The sequence below is a fragment of the Biomphalaria glabrata genome, chromosome 9 (genome assembly GCF_947242115.1).
Source record: "Biomphalaria glabrata chromosome 9, xgBioGlab47.1, whole genome shotgun sequence".
In the NCBI taxonomy this organism is placed as follows: Eukaryota; Metazoa; Mollusca; class Gastropoda; family Planorbidae; genus Biomphalaria; species Biomphalaria glabrata.
This window is the reverse complement of record NC_074719.1, coordinates 1,487,501-1,509,339: the sequence shown is the minus strand read 5'-3', so window position 1 is coordinate 1,509,339 and position 21,839 is coordinate 1,487,501. Positions and strand designations below refer to the sequence as shown.

The 21,839-nt window shown below is 39.7% G+C and overlaps 1 protein-coding gene across 2 annotated transcripts in view; it reads left to right on the top strand.

The window, feature by feature from the left end:
* Nucleotides 1–21,839, top strand: part of LOC106073742 (carboxyl-terminal PDZ ligand of neuronal nitric oxide synthase protein-like) — a 220,137-nt gene that overhangs the window by 147,722 nt on the left and 50,576 nt on the right. The window contains exons 4-6 of one of the 2 annotated variants that reach the window (XM_056040448.1): nt 6,033–6,122; nt 8,145–8,203; nt 9,462–9,570. In XM_056040448.1, coding sequence (XP_055896423.1) covers nt 6,033–6,122; nt 8,145–8,203; nt 9,462–9,570 — 258 coding nt within the window. Of the gene's footprint in view, nt 1–6,032; nt 6,123–8,144; nt 8,204–8,359; nt 8,384–9,461; nt 9,571–21,839 lie in introns of those variants that run through there. The other variant, XM_056040449.1, reaches the window with a different exon arrangement.

The window sequence follows — 21,839 nt, the reverse complement described above, 5'->3', positions numbered from 1 at the left end:
AATAGATCCTAACACCAACATATAAGTAGATCCCCACATCAACATATAAAAAGATCCCCACATCAACATATAAAAATATCCCAACATCAACATATAAAAAGATCCCAACAACAACATATAAAAAGATCCCAACAACAACATATAAAAAGATCCCAACAACAACATATAAAAAGATCCCAACAACAACATATAAAAAGATCCCAACAACAACATATAAAAAGATCCCAACAACAACATATAAATAGATCCTAACACCAACATATAAATAGATCCTAACACCAACATATAAATAGATCCTAACATCAACATATAAATAGATCCTAACATCAACATATAAATAGATCCTAACATCAACATATAAATAGATCCTAACATCAACATATAAATAGATCCTAACATCAACATATAAATAGATCCTAACATCAACATATAAATAGATCCTAACATCAACATATAAATAGATCCTAACATCAACATATAAATAGATCCTAACATCAACATATAAATAGATCCTAACATCAACATATAAATAGATCCTAACATCAACATATAAATAGATCCTAACATCAACATATAAATAGATCCTAACATATAAAGTGAACCCACTAACAACTTTCAACTTAGGCACTTAAGCTTGATTTATTCAACTGTAATCACACACACTCGCGCCCCACGCACACACCACTCTCCACACCTATCCCACACAGACCACGCATTCACCCACCACACACATATCACACACACAGCACATCTCTCTCACATACACAATACATTGTTTACAATAAGGCTTGTCTTCGAGTTCGAAGATTAATAAGGAATGCAGTATTCACCGTGGATACACAGCCCCGGCTGTGACCTACATATTTTGCACCTAATTAGATCTCAATTTTTAATTCTGTTGAATGTCAAGAAAGATCTAAGACGTCAGTTCTACCAAACAAAAAGTAACGACAAAATGGACTTCACATTACAAAACTTAACTGAAATACGAATCACTTGCCTATATTTCATTATACCATTCTCGTCTGCTTTCTGATCAGCTGGGTTTTTAAAACAAGCTTGTGTTTGTCTGAGATTGCCATTCAAAAAATGAAGAAAAAAAAAACATCGATAAACTCAGACTAGACACAAACAGAAGCCGTACGAGCGAAGTATAACCAACAGTAATAGAAATTGTGTTTTTCTATCTTGTAAAAAAAAAAAGTAAAGGAATTAATGAATCTTTTCCATTTTAATAACTTCATAAAAAGTAGACTATTAAAAAAAATAAGGACTGGACTATTGTGATTTTCTGATTGGTCATCTAGTCATGCATGTTAACCAATGACGTTAAATTCTGCCAAAGCATCGGTTTTCCTGGCTGACTCAGGCCACCCGTTTGTCAACTGTTCCCCCATGTTTTGGATGTCCTTTTCAAATTTGTAGACAATCTACTGTCTGGTCGTGCGGTATGCGCACTGGATGGGCGTCTCGATGGTCCCGGGTTCAAACCCTGCCCGCTGCCACCCCCCCCTGGTCGTCCTTCAGGGAGATACGCCCTTGTAACTGGACCTAAACTCTTTGAGTCTTATGCGTCGAATTTGTGTAACTTAGCTTCTCTTTTGAAGTAACGCGTGTAATTTATAAGATAAGATAAGATAAGATAAGATAAGATGAGATAAGATAAGATAAGATAAGATAAGATAAGATAAGATAAGATAAGATAAGATAAGATAAGATAAGATATGGGCCTTACACTCAAACACGAAAACCTGATCAGACTCGCCGTGTCTAGTCAGAGCCGCTCGAATTTATTGCCAGCTAAGATTTCTGGGATTGAATGTAACCTGGCCATTCCCGCCACAATCAGTTTACATTGACGACCAGCACTCCGCCATTAACCGATACCAATGCAAGCCATTATTCCCATCTCCCCTTTCCCCCCCCCCCCCAACCGCATCCGTGACGTCACCGGGCCAAGGGAGAGAAACCACTCAACTCATTCATCCTAATGGGAGCGAAAACACTTGCCTCCCTTTTGCAAACGGAAAGAGAGAACAAAATAAATAAAAAGAAACAGAAGGGGGGGGGGGGGGGGAGAGAGGGTAGGAGGAAACGCAGCACTGGTCCATGAACTATTGACCACTGGTCACTTTTCATTTATTATAAGGAGATGGGCGGTGGTCATACGAGGACGAGAAAATTGTCGAAAGTTATGTATATATAAATATAGAAAATTATTATCCCTTCCTGCGTGTGACCAAAGCCCTGCTCAGAAGTCAGCCATGCTGGGGCTAAGCGTATTGGTTGGAAATTGATATGAAATCAATATGTCCGCGTCTTTTTTTCAAGTGCTTATCCTTTTGAGGGGAGAAATGACAGCGAAAGGGTGAGAAAGTTTTTTCAAAATGTCTCCAAACGTTAGGTCCAGGAGCGGGCAAGCTAACATGGCGACCTGAGAAGCAAGAATAGTTGATAGATGACTTTGCACTACGAAAAGATCTGGGTTGGTGTGAACACACGAAGACAGAGAGGAATGGAGAAAGGTAGTCGACAGATCATGTGTGGTGCCCCAACAGTTCATCAGACTAATGGGATAGGTGAAGGTGATGGTCAGGAAAGCACGATTGCGGTCAGTTGACCGTTACCCTACAGCAGGTCAGCTCCAGTAAACGGTTGACTGGCTGGGTCGTTAGGTCACGTGATGTGTAGTTTTAAATTTATTATCATACTACGGTTATCTTCCCCGCACTAGCAAGACCATACAATCTTTTTTTTTTCAAAACTAGTAGCTTTTCAAAATAAACACCGTTAAAAATGTTCACAATAAATAAACAAAAATGTTTCAACAGCCTCTTCGGCTGCCTGGTCGTGCGGTTTGCGCGCTGGACTGTCGTTCGGATTTATCGACGGTCGAGGGTTCAAACCCTGCCCGCTCCCATCCCCCTTCGTCCTGCGGGAGGTTTGGACTAGGAAGTAATCTTCAACTCTGAAGGAACATCCGAAATATGTAAAACAAACAAACATTTTGACTTATAAAACGTATACCAACTCTGTCTGTCTGTCTGTCTGTCTGTACAAATTTTGAACACATTATTTCTTTAATTTCCCATTCTTGGATGTTGAGACACCGTGAATCAATAAAATAATAATAATGGTTATAATGTGGAGTTCTTCTCCTAAGACAAGCTTTGTTTTAAAAAGTATTTTTAAATTTTGCTTGTTTAATTACTGTCTTTGTTGTTATAGGACTATGTTTGTAATGGACTTCATTCACCAACCGTAAACAAACAACATTTAGTCACGTGATCTTATTGATAAAACAACGAAAAAAACTGTCACGTGACAACCATGATGAATTAAACATGAGATCGTAAATTATATAGAAGAGATAGAGCACCACGTGGCTAAATGTTGTTTGTTTACGATTGGTGAATGAGGTCCATTCATGATGGTTGTCACGTGATCGTTTGTTTCGTTGTTTTCTCAATAAGATCACGTGACTTGATGTTGTTTGTTTACGATTGGTGAATGAGGTCCATTAGGTATATGATGGGTGAATGATTGGTCAGACTCTCCCAATAAGAACAGAAGTTTACATACGCAAATGTTAACACAACTTTTGACAAGCGTTTTGACTCTGCCTTGTGGTGAAGCGAATCTAATGAGCACCTGATTTTAGCTGGGGAAAGTAAATGCGGCTGGTCGTTGTGCTGGCCACATGACACCGTTGGCCAAAGAAACATCACCTGCCTTATAGATCGAAAAATCTGAAAGGGAGCAAACTTGTGGTGAAGGAAACATACCGGCACAATGTGTTGGAAATATCTCAAATCACAATACAGAGTTTGAGTGTGTTGATTGGGTCATTGGGTGTGTTGATTAAGTGTGTTGATTGAGTGTGCTGCATATCGAAATTTACGTCTGTCGAAATCCTTGTGCCAACCGTCGGTGGTATGCAGAGGCGTAGTAACGGGGGGGGGGGGAGGGGTGCAAGGGGCGCCGAGAGGCGCAAAAAAAATTATTGTAGATGTGTTAGTTTGAATAAATTCTAATGTTATTTGTATTATATTATTAATAAATACTTTTTATTGATGAGCCTATATTTCTATGTTATGTTCATGGAAATTTGGGGGGGGGGGGGAATATGGGGGCGCCAATAAAATTTCTAGCCCCGGGCGAACGTTTCGCTCACTACGGCTCTGGTTGTGAGCTCTCCAGGCAAGGAGTCAGGCCTAAGTGTGTCACACATGGGCTCAATATTTGGGTCACAAATTTCGTCCCTGATAGTGAGTTGTTTTTTGAGGGGTTTTTTTGGCACATCGGCATACTTAAGGCCATGTCGGGTTCCTGATTCGTTCTATTCTTTTAGTCTTCCACTTTGTGATTTTCCACTTTTTATTTCTTCTGTCTGCTCTAAGAACGTAACATTTTATCGAGATCAACTGATGAGTCGGGTATTGTATCACTGAGCCAGGTTTTCACAACACAATTGATTGTGTAAAGCTCGTAATTGAAAAAAAAAACACAAACCTCCCCCCCCCCCCCCCCCCCCACTATATTTGGAGAGAAACCCCAAGGTTTGACAACCCTGCTTATCATGAAAGTGCACACGACACAATATAGAAAAGATGGATCACCCACGGATCTAGATCTATATATAACTGTTTGTGACAGAAGAGTTATTTCCCCATTGACCAGGCAACCAATCCCAAACTGTCCGTCAGTTTTAAACCGGTTTCTCTGAGATTCAACAGGGGCAGACGATCACTGAAATTATTTAAATGTTTTCTTTTTTTTTTTTTTGTCTACTTCATTGTCTCATTTCTGGTCTGAATATCGCTCAATAAAGAGGACGACACCCATGACAGGTTGAAGACATATTGTATCTAAGAGACGCCAAGCTGTTGCCATGGCCAGATTTTTAAAAGAAAATTTAGCGAGGCCAGAAAAAAAATGCATTTTTGAAGAGCTTTTGTGGTTTCTATTTAATTTAGCTTTCAACGATCAATTGAAAGATGGCCTATTTTTGGAGGGGGAATAATTAAGAAAAAAAACACGATTAAAAATTTTCCAAAATATTTTTTTGTTCACTCCAGTTTTTGTGCTATTTTTACTTGAAAGAAATTCTAAAAATAGCTGTTATTTGACACCAACTGTTGCACATGTTGGACGTATTTACCATAATGGTATCCAGGACCAAAGACAAAGTAATTTACTCTCAAGGTTTGTAATTGTGTTTGTACCCGGACCGCCTGTAGCTTCTCTTTCGCAAAGTAGGAAATGACGTGCTCTAACTTCTATATCTAGTAAGTAAGTAAAGTTCCCCTTTCAGACCTTGTGGTCTATAGGGCAGATGATGTCAAGTTCACCTGTTCCTGTGAACTACGAGGGGGTCATGTGGCACAACGACCAACCGCCTTTACTTTTCCCCAACTAATGTCAGGTACCCATTTAGAGCTGGGTGGACTCAGAGGCGCCTAAAGAAATGAAAATCCAAGTCTTCACCGGGATTCGAACCAGGGACCTTCGGTTCGGGATTAAGCGCTTTACCGCCCAGCCACCGCGCCTCCAGGCTACATCAAGATACATAATAAAGTCCTGGAAGAATGGTCACGACCACAACTACCAACCGCCTTTACTTTTCCCCAACTAATGTCAGGTACCCATTTAGAGCTGGGTGGACTCAGAGGCGCCCGAAATGAAAATCCCAGTCTTCACCGGGATTCGAACCAGGGACCTTCGGTTCGGGAGTCAAGCGCTCAGCCACCGCCTCCCTCCAGGCTACATCTAGATACATAATAAAGTTCTGGAAGACTGATCAGATTGGGTATGTAGGACGATCTCTAAAGGGGGATAAGGGTTGTAAGAATTCACGGGCCATAAGTGTAGGGGAGCGTTACAATGCGGGCGTTGCGAAGCGTGACTATTACATAATACAAGTATATGTGTGCATCTACTGTTTCTTTACGAAATTGACCACATTGATTACATTACTGTTACTATGTACAAGCAATATGTTCTAATATTTTGTTGTTGTTTTTTTTCCACAGTACGAATTTAAGGCCAAGGCTATCAAAAAGAAAAAAGTCATTCTGACCGTGTCAGTTGATGGAGTCAAGGTGACACTTCGTAAGAAGAAGGTCAGTAGGTTTAATCAAAATGAAAGGTTAGAACCAGACTGTTTAATAAGGTCAGAACCAGACTGTTTGGGAGGGTCGGCACAAGATAGTTTAATAAGGTCAGGACCAAACTGTTCGGGAGAGTCGGAACAAAATAGTTTAATAAGGTCAGGACCAAACTGTTTGGGAGGGTCGGAACAAAATAGTTTAATAAGGTCACGACCAAACTGTTTGGGAGGGTCGGAACAAAATAGTTTAATAAGGTCAGGACCAAACTGTTTGGGAGGGTCGGAACAAAATAGTTTAATAAGGTCAGGACCAAACTGTTTGGGAGGGTCGGAACAAGATAGTTTAATAAGGTCAGGACCAAACTGTTTGGGAGGGTCGGAACAAAATAGTTTAATAAGGTCAGGACCAAACTGTTTGGGAGGGTCGGAACAAGATAGTTTAATAAGGTCAGGACCAAACTGTTTGGGAGGGTCGGAACAAGACTGTTTAATAAGGTCAGAACCAGACTGTTTAATAAGGTCAGAATCAAACTGTTTGAGAGGGTCGGAACCAAGCTGTTTAGGAAAGTCAGAACCAGACTGTCTAGGACTCAGCTTCAGGTACAAACGTATGGTCACGGTATGGTACCCATGACGAGAAACAATGGAAACAAAGCATTTGACTTTCTGAGAACAAGTCGACTAGGTGAGAATGTCAATCCCAAAACAAACTTTATGCCGCAGTGTCTTCAGGCCTTAAATATTGTTGGACAAGAAATACGTTCACTCTCTCTGTCTCTTTCTTTCTCTCTTTCTTTCTCTCTCTCTCTCTTTCTTTCTCTCTCTCTCTTCATTTCTATCTCTCTTTATTTCTCTCTCTTTCTTTATTTCTCTCTCTCTTTATTTCTCTCTCTCTCTCTTTATTTCTCTCTCTCTTTATTTCTCTCTCTCTTTATTTCTCTCTCTCTCTCTCTTTATTTTTCTCTCTCTATTTCTATCTCTCTTTATTTCTCTCTTTCTTTATTTCTCTCTCTCTCTTTATTTCTTTCTCTCTCTTTATTTCTCTCTCTCTCTCTTTATTTCTCTCTCTCTATTTCTCTCTCTCTCTTTATTTCTCTCTCTCTTTATTTCTCTCTCTCTTTATTTCTCTTTCTTTCTTTCTCTCTCTCTTTATTTCTCTCTCTCTATTTCTCTCTCTCTTTATTTCTCTCTCTTTCTTTATTTCTCTCTCTCTTTATTTCTCTCTCTCTCTCTTTATTTCTCTCTCTCTTTATTTCTCTCTCTCTTTATTTCTCTCTCTCTCTCTCTTTATTTTTCTCTCTCTATTTCTATCTCTCTTTATTTCTCTCTCTCTTTATTTCTCTCTCTCTCTTTATTTCTTTCTCTCTCTCTATTTCTCTCTCTCTCTCTTTATTTCTCTCTCTCTCTCTTTATTTCTCTTTCTTTCTTTCTCTCTCTCTTTATTTCTCTCTCTCTATTTCTCTCTCTCTCTTTATTTCTCTCTCTCTTTATTTCTCTCTCTCTCTCTCTCTTTATTTCTCTTTCTTTCTTTCTCTCTCTCTCTCTTTATTTCTCTCTCTCTTTATTTCTCTCTCTCGTTATTTCTCTCTTCCTTTATTTCTTTCTCTCTTTATTTCTTTTTCTTTCTTTTTCTGTTTCTCTCTCTCTTTCTTTCCTTCATTCAGTCATGCATGTTAACCAATGACTTAAATTCTGCCAAGTCATTGGTTTTCCTGGCTGGCTCAGCCAACCCATTCCATGCTCTAATAGCACTAGGGAAGAAGGAGTATTTGTACAAATTTGTCCTAGCATATGGAACGAGGAATGTGCATTATCTTTGTGTCTTCCTGAGTATTTTATTAAATTTTGTTTTTGTATTTGAAGATTATGGTTCTCTTTTAATTCTCAAAGTCTTTTCACCCTCGTTCAAGCCTCCTCATCCATGCTAGCAAATTACATTCTTTGTGCTCAATTTTAATTACGTGTCCTAATTAATAATGAGAATTGTCTCTCGTTGTCACGAAGCTTAGCTCCACTGATTCATTTTTTTTTTCAGAAGCCGCAATGGTCGATTGAAGAAAATAGACTTCTAGTCATGCATCATCCAATCTATCGGTAAGTAGCTTTCCCACTTATAGTCATACATCATACAATCTATCGGTAAGTAGCTTTCCCACTTCTAGTCATGCATCATTCAATCTATCGGTAAGTAGCCTTCCCACTTCCAGTCATACATCATATAATCTATCGGTAAGTAGCCTTCCCACTTCTAGTCATGCATCATCCAATCTATCGGTAAGTAGCTTTCCCACTTCTAGTCATACATCATACAATCTATCGGTAAGTAGCCTTCCCACTTCTAGTCATACATCATACAATCTATCGGTAAGTAGCTTTACCACTTCTAGTCATGCATCATTCAACCTATCGGTAAGTAGTCTTCCCACTTCTAGTCATGCATCATTCAACCTATCGGTAAGTAGTCTTCCCACTTCTAGTCATGCATCATTCAACCTATCGGTAAGTAGCCTTCCCACTTCCAGTCATGCATCATTCAACCTATCGGTAAGTAGTCTTCCCACTTCTAGTCATGCATCATTCAACCTATCGGTAAGTAGCCTTCCCACTTCCAGTCATGCATCATTCAACCTATCGGTAAGTAGTCTTCCCACTTCTAGTCATACATCATTCAATCTATCGGTAAGTAGTCTTCCCACTTCTAGTCATACATCATTCAATCTATCGGTAAGTAGTCTTCCCACTTCCAGTCATGCATCATACAACCTATGGGTTACTAACGGCCCACATATAAAAAGACTAATTTACGTTCTTAAGAAATATAATTATAAAAATGTTAGGTCTTCAGGGATATCTAAACTATTAGGTCTTCAGGGACCTCTAAACTATTAGGTCTTCAGGGACCTCTAAACTGTTAGGTCATCAGGAACCTCTAGACTATTAGGTCTTCAGGGACCTCTAAACTATTAGGTCTTCAGGGACCTCTAAACTATTAGGTCTTTAGTGACCTCTAAACTATTAGGTCTTCAGGGACCTCAAAACTATTAGGTCTTCAGGGACCTCTAAACTGTTAGGTCATCAAGGACCTCTAGACTATTAGGTCTTCAGGGACCTCTAAATTATTAGATCTTCAGGGACCTCTAAACTATTAGGTCTTCAGGGACCTCTATACTATTAGGTCTTCAGGGACCTCAAAACTGTTAGGTCTTCAGGGACCTCTAAACTATTAGGTCTTCATGGACCTCTAAACTGTTAGGTCTTCATGGACCTCTAAACTATTAGGTCTTCAGGGACCTCTAAACTGTTAGGTCTTCAGGGACCTCATAACTATGTTCTGCTTCTTTTCTCCTTCCAGTATATTTTACGTGTCTCATGACTCGCAGGACCTTAAGATCTGGAGCTACATAGCCAGGGACGGACCAAGCAATGTGTTTAAGTGTAATGTCTTCAAGGCTTACAAAAAGGTAAGACCTTTAAAAATATGTTTAGAGCTGGGCGTCTTTGTATCTTCTCTCTCTCTCCCTCTCTCTCTCTCTCTCTCTCTCCCCTATCTTAGTTCCACTCCCTGGAGATATATTTGTTTATTTTCTTCACCCTATCCTCTGAATCTCTTTCTCTTGTTCGTAGTGCTGCCCATGGTAAGGGCATGTCCATGTTGTTATCGGCATCAATACCATCGAGTGGTGGTGCTTTACGAGCGTAATTGAGTTTTTATGAAATTTAGCCAAACCAATTCAGAGACAAGTAATAAAACATATAAACTGTCTAGCTCATAAGTATCGTGTTTAATTCAAAGTTGGTTTTAACGGACTGTTTCTGAACGGTGAGAACTTTAATTGACAACAACCGCACATTTATTTCTATGACTACTTCTTGATACTGTCAGGTAGAGTTGAGCCGAAGGAACTCCAGGCCAGCCAAAGTGAACAAGAGCTCCCTTTCACCGACCTGAATAAGAACAGTGTACACTATTCTGTCTGGCGGGGTGTCAGACTTGCGGCCAGAGACCGCGCGCGCATGGACCCCTGCCATTTTCCTTTTCTATACCAGGCTAACCGTGCAGGACACGACATTTATGTAACGGCCCCTTGAGGTACGGCGCCTGGATTGTGACAAGGCTGTTGGAGCTTTTTTACAACTCCACACAGTGCAATGAGGATGCTCTCGCACCCCCTTAGGCACCCCCACGGAAGTCTTGTTTTGCTACCCTTTAGCCTAATCGTTTCCTCCTACGATCGTTTCCACCCGGGCGCCACTATGAGGCAGGGTAGCATGCCCGGGATTTGTATGACTACAAGACACACAATCCTCCCTCACAGTTTGAGAATGACTGAATACTGACAACACACCATCATTAAAAACTTCTGCGTGTGTGTATGTGTCCCAGAAATGTTGGACTTTACTAGTAAATAAAGACATTGACCTTCAAAACTCTGAAGATCATGCATTCCGTGTGAGATGTAAGCCCATGTGAGATGTATGCCGACTTTCACGCGTCTAGGGCCGGAAAATAGTGCATGCAAATGAGCGCAAGAACTTTGAACAATTTCTGAACAAAGTTTTTACATTTGTTGTGATACCATAAAATTCTTTTTGTAAAATAAAGTGGGGAAAAAAAGTAACTATCCTTTTAGGAAAAAAAAAAGAACCTTAACCCTTAAAGTGCTGAGCTGTTTTACAATGAAGACATACAAAATGAAATTACAATGTTCATGTTTAGAGGCTAAAGTACCACACGCATCTTAAGGGTTAATTGTTGTGAAAAAAATTAATTTACGTATTGGTCTTATGTGTTTTAGGCAATGTCATCTCTTCTACTGAATGCAAAAAAAAAACTTAAAGTAAACTATAAACAGAAGCTGACACCCTCTAGCTCAGCGGTTCTCAACCTTTTATGCTCGGCGACCCCTTTTTACAAACCCCCCATTCTGACCCGACCCCCCCCACACACACACACACATACAGCAATAGAAGAATAGACAAAAAACAATCCATATTTTCTATGGTCTTAGGCGCCCCCTGGCAAATCGTCAATCGACCCCCAAAGGGGGTTGAGAACCTCTGCTCTAGCTAGAGAAATAGAGACACAGCCTTGAGAAACATTCTAGAGAGTTAGAGACACCGAATTTAGAAACTAAGACACAGTCTCGAGTCACAGACATAGTCAGTAAGAAACAGAAATCTAGAAACCTCTTCGAGCTATTGATTTCCTTAACAGATAGATTCTCAGAGAAATAAGGCACTATTATTAAGTGTAGGCCCATATACCTCCCCCCCCCAACTCCCCTATATCGAAAGACACACACACACACACTCACACACACACACCAAATAAACTCCCTTCCTGGACAGTGTCGCAATATGAAGCAATTGACCAGTCAGTGTTTTTTCATCTTACCGAGCTGGCGACACTCTATGATGAAATGGCTAAGGCGATCATTCCCTCTTTTCTACCCCCCTCCCCCCCCCCCCTTTTTTTTCCCCTCACACTTCTCCTTTTCTTTCCACCCCTCCCACCCCACCTCGCATGCGTTTCTTCGGCTTGACAAGCCCATGTTTGTTGACCGGGAAATCGCGTGAAAGCCTTTGACAGGGACATTAAGTGAATTCAGAACTAGCGACTTAGACACATCTAGAGGGGGGGGGGGGGAGAGATTACAAGAACGTTGAAGGAATGTAAGAAAGAACGAAACCCTTAAAAGTTTTTTTGGGCTGCAGCTTGACCTCCGACCTCGCCTCCTCGGAGTGGCTTACATACATAGGTCCTATTCCTCCACCCCCCTTTCTTTTCTTTCTCTCCCCTCACGTTCTATCCAAACACACTCTCAAACCCATCTCGCCCCTCTCAAGTCATGTTTTTCTGTTCTCTGGAAGCCTTGTGTCGTATTGACAGCATATTTGAGCATATTCACTTATTAGACATCCAGTGAAGTCACGTGACTAGCATCTTCAGTTTTAGTATTTTTTATTCTCTGAAAGTTTCCCTCCTCCATTTTAGAACTTGCCGGAAGAGCTCACATCCCACGGACATATTTTATTGCACTTTGACCCGGAACCAGTTTTCTTGCCGGAATTCAAGATTCCAAATTTTTAAAAGTGAAAAAAAAAAATATGGACGCCAAATAATTTTGTTGTGAAATTGTTCTTCGCCCTAAGAAAATTGTACCTCTTGTTTTTAAGGTTGTTTTTACGATTCCCTAATTTTGGAATAAGAGACTAGTCTTTTAATACAAAATTTCAATCAGTTACTGACAGTGGCGAAGGTTGGGATTTCGAGGCGCAGTGGACTTGACCTCTATAGGGGGCCTTGACCTCTATAGGGGCCCCATCAGTTTGACATTCGACATCATGACATGAGCTAGTGACGTAATATTGAATGTAAAAACAACTAATTTTGGGCACTCAAAATGCGTTGGGGATTTTCAAATTTCGATTCCCTTCACGCCACTGGTCGCTGACCAGTTACATGGCAACCTATGGTCAGTGGAGACCAATTGCTCGTTGGCAAGTCACGCTCAAGTCTACTGTGACGATTGGTCTCGGTTCAAACTCGGGGCAATCATGACGTCAAGGCATCGTTCCCATCATGACGTCAAGACATCGTTCCCATCATGACGTCAAGACATCGTTCCCATCATGACGTCAAGACATCGTTCCCATCATGACGTCAAGACATCGTTCCCATCATGACGTCAAGACATCGTTCCCATCATGACGTCAAGACATCGTTCCCATCATAACGTCAAGACATCGTTCCCATCATGACGTCAAGACATCGTTCCCATCATGACGTCAAGACATCGTTCCCATCATAACGTCAAGACATCGTTCCCATCGTGACGTCAAGACATCGTTCCCATCATAACGTCAAGACATCGTTCCAATTATGACGTCAAGACATCGTTCCCATCATGACGTCAAGACATCGTTCCCATCATGACGTCAAGACATCGTTCCCATCATGACGTCAAGACATCGTTCCCATCATGACGTCAAGACATCGTTCCCATCATGACGTCAAGACATCGTTCCCATCATGTGCGGGCAGATATTGACTTGAACGGCTCTGTGCTGTACATAATCTAAACTGCGCGAGCTGCGGGAAGACGTATCCAGTGGTTCACTAAGTTTGTACGGAAGCTATGAGGCACTACGCCAAACAACAGAGTTCCTTACCAGGGCACTACGGGAGACCTAGGTCTCCCTGCCTTGTCACCAATTGGAGTTCATCTCAGGTCCTAAAGCTCTAATCAAGAGGAATACACTTAACGAGTGTTGTGACAAATGTTGTGACTTTTTGACACAGTCATAGGTAGGGTGGGGAGGGGAAGGGAGGGGTGGAATTTGAAAATCTCCCCGGGCCCCCACTTGATAGGGGCCCCCAAATGAGTGTTTTTACATTAAATATTAAATATTACACAAAATGCAGTGGCCCCCAGAGAGGTAAACTTCCTCGGACCCCTAAATGTCGGCTTATTCCTTGCTACGCCACTGCTGTTCGACTGTTCTACTGATTGGTATTTTAAAACAGCCCTGAGTATGTATGCATATGTTTGAAAAAAAAAAATTAATTTAGTAAGTAAAAGTAGTAATTGACATAAATAATTTAATACTTGTATTATAGTGTAAGAAAGAAATGACCGGGCTATGTAAGGTAAAATCCTTATTTGTAAAATTTAATAGGCAACTTTTATATGCACATAGAAGCGCGTTAGTCCAGGCATAATTACATTCAAACAAATTCTTGAGATTCAGACATTGAAATTAATGTTATTAATGACGTCAGCCCTAATACACTTCTTTTTTTTCTTTACGGACGAAAAAGGGGCAGTAATTTATCTGACACTTCAAAGGTCCAATTTAAAAAAAACAAAAAAAAATTAAATTGATTTTGAATTATAAATTTTTTGATTTTTTTTTTAATTTTATCAGCGCCAGTTGAGATGACATTTTTTTTTCAAAACGGCCTGCTTATTCAATGTATTAATGTCAGTCATTAACTGACTTCCTTAATTGACTGATTGAGCGCCTGCTGTGATTGTGTGAATGTTGATTGCATGAGTTGAGGGAGTTTGGTACAACGCGACATTAATATATACATATGATACAGACATACAGATGGCTTCTTCGAAGCGAGTGCAATAAAGCTAATGAAACACATGGTAACAAAGATAGTTTGTGTGGAAACTCAAACTCAAAATCGGCCCCTGAAGTGGTCTGCTTAGGCAGGTAAAAAGGCAGGTTTCAATATTATCAGAAAGAATACCAGAAACTATTAACTAGAAACTATCAATCTATTGACTATTTATTAACTCTATTTCACCTATATACCAAAATGAACATTGTTCTCCTTCTTCCATTAACTCTTTTCTCCTATATTAACTCTTTTCTCTTCTTCTGTTAAATCTTTGTCTCCTATATTAACTCTTTTTCTCCTTGTTCTGTTAACTCTTTTTCTCCTATATTAACTCTTTTCTCCTACTTCTATTAACTCTTTTTTTCCTATATTCTCTTTTTCTCCTATACTAACTCTTTTTCTCCTATGTTAACTCTTTCTCTCCTACTTCTATTAACTCTTTTTCTCATATATTAACTTTTTTCTCCTACTTCTATTAACTCTTTTTCTCATATATTAACTTTTTTTCTCCTACTTCTATTAACTTTTTCTTTGATCTACTTCTACTAGCTTCTTCTTGCATTATTAATCTACATTCTAGATTTCTAATTATTTTTTTTTTCATCTCTGATCTGGTTAAAATTCAAAGAATATGGAAAAACAAAATGTCCACGTTGTTCGTCTGCTGACGTGCATGTCCCTACACACAGTAGCATGTTCTCTGGAGTGCCTGTCTATCCCAATAAGATACCTCAATACAATAGACATGAATCTCGCGTGACATATTCACCTCCTGACAGGTCTGGCGCCCGTGTTTTGCCATTCGTGGATTTATTATCGCCCCCCTCCCTTCCATTGCAAATTTTCTTTCAAATTTTTAGCCATCGGTCGAGAAAAAAATAAGCTGCTCACTTGAGACGGAACGGGATCTATTGGTGGATAGAGGTTTGTTGTGCATGGAGTCTTTGTCAGAGAATCATTGCACATTGGTTTGACGTTGGGGCTGTTTGAACAGCCTTTGTTTCTTTTATTTGGGTGCGTGAATAATTAAAACAATACCTACACGCGCAACACACACACACCCATATACACACACACACACGCTCACACACTTGTCAACTATATTTTGTTTTTAGAAAGGAAGAGACAAATAGAAAGAAAAAAAAAGAAATGGAGAGAGAGAGAGAGAGGGGGGAAATTTGGTAGGAGAGAGAGAATGAGAGAGAGAGGCAGTATAGTAGGAGAGAGAGAAAGAGAATGAGTGAGATAGAGAGAGAGAGAGAGGCAGTATAGTAGGAGAGAGAGAAAGGGAATGAGAGAGAAAGAGAGAGAGAGAAAGAGAGAAAGAGAGAGAGAGAGAAAGAGAGAAAGAGAATGAGAGAGAAAGAGAGAGAGAGAAAGAGAATGAGAGAGAAAGAGAGAGAGAATGAGAGAGAAAGAGAGAGAAAGAGAATGAGAGAGAGAAAGAGAGAGAGAGAGAGAAAGTGAGAGAGAGAAAGAGAGAGAGAGAAAGTATCGTAAGAGAGAGAGAAAAAGAGAGATTAGAAATGCACAGAAGTACCGATATCTCAAATCTTCTTTTAGTCTCTCCATAGTCTTATGATAACCATTCTCTTACATAACATCAACAGGAGTTTAATAAAAAAACCATTTAGATTTATGACTATACAAAAAAACGAGACCAACATCAGTGCCGGCGTTAAGTAATTAGATGCCCTCAGCAGAAATTTGGTGGAGTTTCCTTGTTTGTTTGTAAAATGTTTGACATGTTTTGGATGTTCCTTCAGAGTTGAAGATAGTTTACTTCCTAGTCCAAACCTCCCGCAGGACGACGGGGGATGGGAGCGGGCAGGGTTTGAACCCTGGACCGTCGATAAATCCGAACGACAGCCCATTTTCGCAAACCACTGCTGTAATGACTCAATAGAAAGACGAGTAGAGGTTGGGTTTAATTGGGTATTTTCTTAGTGACCTGACACACGGAAATAGGTAAGAGACAGACGTGGGCTGTGCCCTTCTTGCTGTAATAACATTTTATGTTCTAAATGGCCGAATTCACGTATTGAATACTATTCGATCTGTTGTTGGTTTGGACATTTAAGAACTAGCGACTGCAATCAATAACATTGCAAGTAAACAGACTCGCGGCTTGCTCAACGCCTTCCCTCAACTACCAATCATCATCATTGTTATGGAATGTGTGTGTGTGTGTGTGTGATTCTAAGGTGTCTTTGCAAAGCAGTTAGCTATTGGTTGGTGGCAATGCATTGAGGAAGATGAAACTATAATAGGGTCTTGCATAATGCTAATTATGACTCTCGACCAAACCAGGATACCAGAGTGTAAAGACGTGTTGTTTTTTTATTGTGAGTTAAATTGGTTTAAGATATATGTTTATTTTATTTCATCTCAAGTTGAATTTGTCTGTGTTGTAATAAAAGAAGCTATTCAAGTTATTTTAGTTTTACAAGTTTTATTTTAAATACAATACGCCTACAGCAGCTATGTTGTCTACCAACAGTGTTGTGCTATAAATCAAATTATTTAAGTCCCTGTTAACTGTTTGCAATGGCCACTCTCTCTTGAGTCTTTGAGCTGACCAGTGTATTTTGAACTAAATCTCTATAATGTTTAACTAATACTTGTGTTGTTGTGCTAGTACTGTGTTACTCAAGAGGAGTGTGCCACTGTTATGGGAATGTGTTATTCGATAACTAGTTAAGTAGACTTTATTTATTTGTTAGTAATAAGTTGGTTTCTGTAAATAAAAATTTTCCGCCTTGGCAAAAAGTGCCAAATTAACCGGTACCCCAATTTACCGGTGGCCAAATTTTAGTGTCCAATCTTCCTAAATTCCTATATGTAGGTCTTCATAATTTTAGAACCAGTGAGTAGTCACAGTATATACCTATGATATGTAGGTCTTCAAAGCACGGTACTTAAATTTTTCCCTAAAGAGATGTCTGGATTACTTTTTGCTCGAGTTACCTCGGTCTACCTTTATCTTCAAAGCAACTACTTTCTTTGTACGCCCCCCCCCCCCTCGGGGCAAAAGCACCCAGCGGACTGGACGTCTCCCAGATCTGGTAGAGAGACACCAGAGACAGAACACCTGGCTGTCTTCTCACTTCGCTAGTCACTTTCGTCTTCGGTCTACAGAGACTGTTTATGGAAAACGTAATCAAAGCGGGTAGAACGGCTGTAAAGCTGGTAGAACGGCTGTAAAGCTGGTTGGTAAAGTTTGAAGTAGAATTACTATCCAACTTTGTTTTTTTTTTCTTATACTGTCATTTTACTGAGTCTCTTTTTTTTTTCAAAAGTTTATATCAGCTCATTCTGTTTGTCTGTCCGTCTGTCTGTCTAGTAAAAAGTTTGTACAGGTTATTTCTCTTACACCCATTCTTGGATCAAGTTAAAACCTTTGGACAGTAGATGATACAGGAACCAATAGAAAAAAAAGGCCACTAAGTCAATTAATTACTGGCAATTATTGTTTTTGTTTCGTACCAACAAAAGAAACGAATCCTTCAGTATTCACCGATATGGCTAAATGTGTAGGGTTTTGTCTCATTAGATGATGGTACATGTTATATCTTTCACACCCACTCTCGGGTCAAGACATGAATCAATAAATTAACCAGTTAGTAATTAATTGACTGGTAGTTTATTATTTTGTTTCATATAGAATAAGGGGAAATAACTTCTACATTATTATGGAATACAGATGTAAGTGCGGAGTTTTTACCCCTAGATAAACTTTTTTTTAAGTTGTTTTTTTTTAGATTGCGCTTGTTTTCATTCGGGTAAAAAATATTTTTTTAAAGTTTATATCTGGTGCCCTCATTTCTTTAATTACTTTCATTGCAAACTTCTTTAGGGCACATCTGAGTCTCCCCCCCCCCCCCCCAACTCTGATGAGAACTTGACATTAGTTGGGGAAAAGTAAAGGCGGTTAGGAGCTGCACGGTAGAATGCGTTTACCACGAAAGCAATACAACAGGTATAAAGTTACTGTAGTAACTCCAGTGGCGGACCGAAAGGGTTAATGTGTGTGTGTGGCCTACTGATACACACGACTCAGGCCAATCACACAGGTCAATGGCTGTTGAACAAGGGACATTACTGCTAGTACACCGCAAATATGACCAGTATTATGGTCATTTGACCGAAAGCCTTTACGGTCGAGAGACAATGGGTAGGAAAGGACAGTTCAGTCCAGGACAGTTGAGTCCAGGACAGCAAGGCAGTAAGGACTGTGTGGTACCTATGAGTCCTCGAGAATGTAGCTGTACGAGCTAGAGAGACTAGTAATGTTTAGTTAGGCAGTTCTGTTAAGTACAAGAAAGCAGTTGAATTTGATGTAGCCAATTGTGTTGAATTGGCTGTCGATGTAATTGTAATTAAACCGCCACTTTGTTACTCGAAGCTCTTGTTGTCAAGTTCTTGTATTAGATGTGTTGTGTTTTGTTTAGCAGTGTTTGCAGAAGGCCTGATGGAGAAGATCGTAACAATCTTTTCAAGAGTTCCCTCAAGAAATGCGAAATCAACTATCAAGGCCGGGATATAATATCTGGCGCGGAGTCTTTTTTTTTTTTTTTTAAAGTTTCGAGGCTCTATTTTGTGTCCGCTCCAGTTTCTTAAAATTTTCTTGAGTTAAGGGGTCCCAAACAGAGGATGCATGTACTAATACTGGCCTTACCAAGCTGAAATAACGTTTTATATTCTTTTTTTTATTTATATTTCATCAATAAGGGAGATCACCCTCCACTATTCGACACTAATATGCATGTGTCTCTAGACGGCGACTGGTCAAAGGCACCTCCCCCACCACCCCTCTCATTTTCTGTCTCCTGTTTTTTTGGACGTTTTCTAGTCTGTAAAATTCCAGACGTCACGTCTGCGATACAGTTGTGACGTTAACTCCGGCCCATTTTATTTTGCGGCGTTACTCCAGGTCCAAGGTCCAAGCTGAACGTGACGTCAGACGTCCTGTGGGTTGTTATCAGTTCAGTGAGGCCCCCAACTCTCCCCACTCGGCCTTTGTCTCACTCGTTAATGTGATCATGTGCATTTAGAGTACTCATTCTCTCTCTCACACACACACACCTAGTAGTGTAGTCCTGTCAAAGAACTACTTTTCTGAATTAATTTTGAGAATTTTTGCTGTTTGTGTGTTCAAGGAGGAAGCGAATATCTATAAATAGGTTCTATCACGTGACTCGTCCACTTAAGGAGTTGTCCTCCTGGTCGTGCGTGAGTCCAATGTTTTAGTGTCTGGGTGAAACTTGAAACTTGTGGAAATTAACTAATCGACCACCAGGAATACAAAGTCACACACCAATTCACCAAAAAACCGAATGACGTCATCGCTAGCCAAACTGAGACGTTTGAAAGTACTCTCGACGCCATATTTCTAATGGAAGGTTTTTAGGATTTCAGGTCTTTTTTTTCTAAGCGAATCTTTTGTTATGTGTGTCTCTAGTCATGTGTGTCTCAAGACATGTGTGTCTCTATTCATGTGTGTCTCTATTCATGTGTGTCTCTAGTCATGTTTGTCTCAAGTCATGTGTGTCTCTAATCATGTGTGTCTCTAATCATTTGTGTCTCTAGTCACTGTGTGTCTCTAGTCAATGTTTGTCTCTAGTCATGAAGCTTATAAAGTCTTAGTGTATCACTCTCTACTCACCGTTTGTCTCTAGTCAATGTGTGTCTCTAGTCAATGTGTGTCTCTAGTCAATGTGTGTCTCTAGTCAATGTGTGTCTCTAGTCAATTTGTGTCTCTAGTCAATATGTGTCTCTAGTCAATGTGTGTCTCTAGTCAATGTGTGTCTCTAGTAACCGCGTGTCTCTAGAAGCTGTGTTTCTATACTTACTTTGTCTCTAATCACTGTGTGTCTCAAGTCACTGTGAGTCTCTAGTAATGTGTGTCTCAAGTCAATGTGTCTCTAGCCAATGTGTGTCTGTGAGTTTAGTAAAAGTAAAAGAAATAATTGTGTTAAATTTCAGCTTGGTCCGAGATTGAGTGTGGAAGAAATAACGTGCACGAACGTTTTGACAGACAGACAGACGGAGTGACTTGATAAAAGCTTTGTAAAAATTATTTTCATTAGATACAAAAAATTTGAACTGTTAATATTTCATTTCATTTTAAGTTATTTCCCTTTGGAGAGTTTATATTTGTATTATTGAAGCCTATTATTTGTAAATTTTAACTGGTTTTTGTTCTACCAAAAGCACATACTCGCTGAAGTAACTCAAAATCAATAGTTCAGCTGATCGAAGTTTAATAGGGTTCCAACTCAACCCCTGAAGAATCTATAAATAAAATTAGACGATGAAATAGTATTATTATTATAGCTTTTATATAGCGCTACTTTCATGCTTATAGCATGCTCAGAGCGCTTTTGGTCCAATCTCATTTGTGGACCGGGGGGGGAGGGGGTGCTGCCTTTAGGCGCTCAGTAAGTAACAACTCTGCCCGAGTCGGGTGTTGAACCTCGAGCCCCCTAACCCCCTTCTAGGTAGCCAAGCCAAGCCAAGTTCAAGCGCACTTGGCCTCTCGACCACGCTTCCCATATATCGAAGTGCCAATAAAATCAAAGAATTAAATTGTTTACTATGAGTACACTAAACTGCTTGGTTATGTGGTATGCGCGCTGGACTGTCGTTAGGTCGTATCGATGGTCCCGGGTTCATACCCTGTCCGCTGCCATCGCCTGCGGGAGGTTTGGACTAGGGTGTAGATGACCTGCGACTCCGAAGGAACATCCGAAACATGTCAAACATTTTACAAAGAATGTAATGACTATTGGTCTTATGAATGGACCTTATCTATTAAACATCTATAAAAAAGCTAACAAGATCCTTGAAATAAAGAATCACCCTTTGTGTCAGGATTTTGTGATTTTACCATCACAAGAGAGGTACAAGACACCGATAGCAAAGACAAACAGACACAAACACTCTTTTGTTCCCCTGGCAATCAAATCATTAAATAAGAACAATCGGATATAAACTTTGTCACATGTAAATTATGAGTGAGTCTGGTGTGAATGTACACTTTGGTTTCTTATAGTTATAATGTTTTTTGTTTGGTGTAATGCACAAATTGTAAGACAAAATTTCCATACGGACAATAAAGATTATTATTATTATTATTCACCAATACGAACGATCTGATGGACACATGGAACATTTTGTTTTTCTTTTGTGACCTATTTTGTTAGCCTAACCGTTTTATTGTTCAGTCGAGCGTGACACCTTTGTTATGACCAATTCAGAAATCTGATTAGTGAATTATACAAGCAAAATATTAAAACCTTTTTTTAAAAGGCTTGCATACGGGGCAAAACCGCAAAATCACTTTCGTATGTCTCAATACTGCAAGATTTAATTCTTTAATCACGGCTATATCTCTCAATACTTCAAAGTTTATTTCCCTTTTTCTGTATAAAACACAGTGTATTCATTCCCACTAATTTATTATTTGAGACCAAAGAAAATCTGCTCCCGATGACAAACGCAGACGACGAAAAGAAAATCTATATCTACCACCTGCGGACAATGGTTTTGCTTGCCTTTGTTGTGGCAAAATATGTAGGTCACAGATGAGGCTGC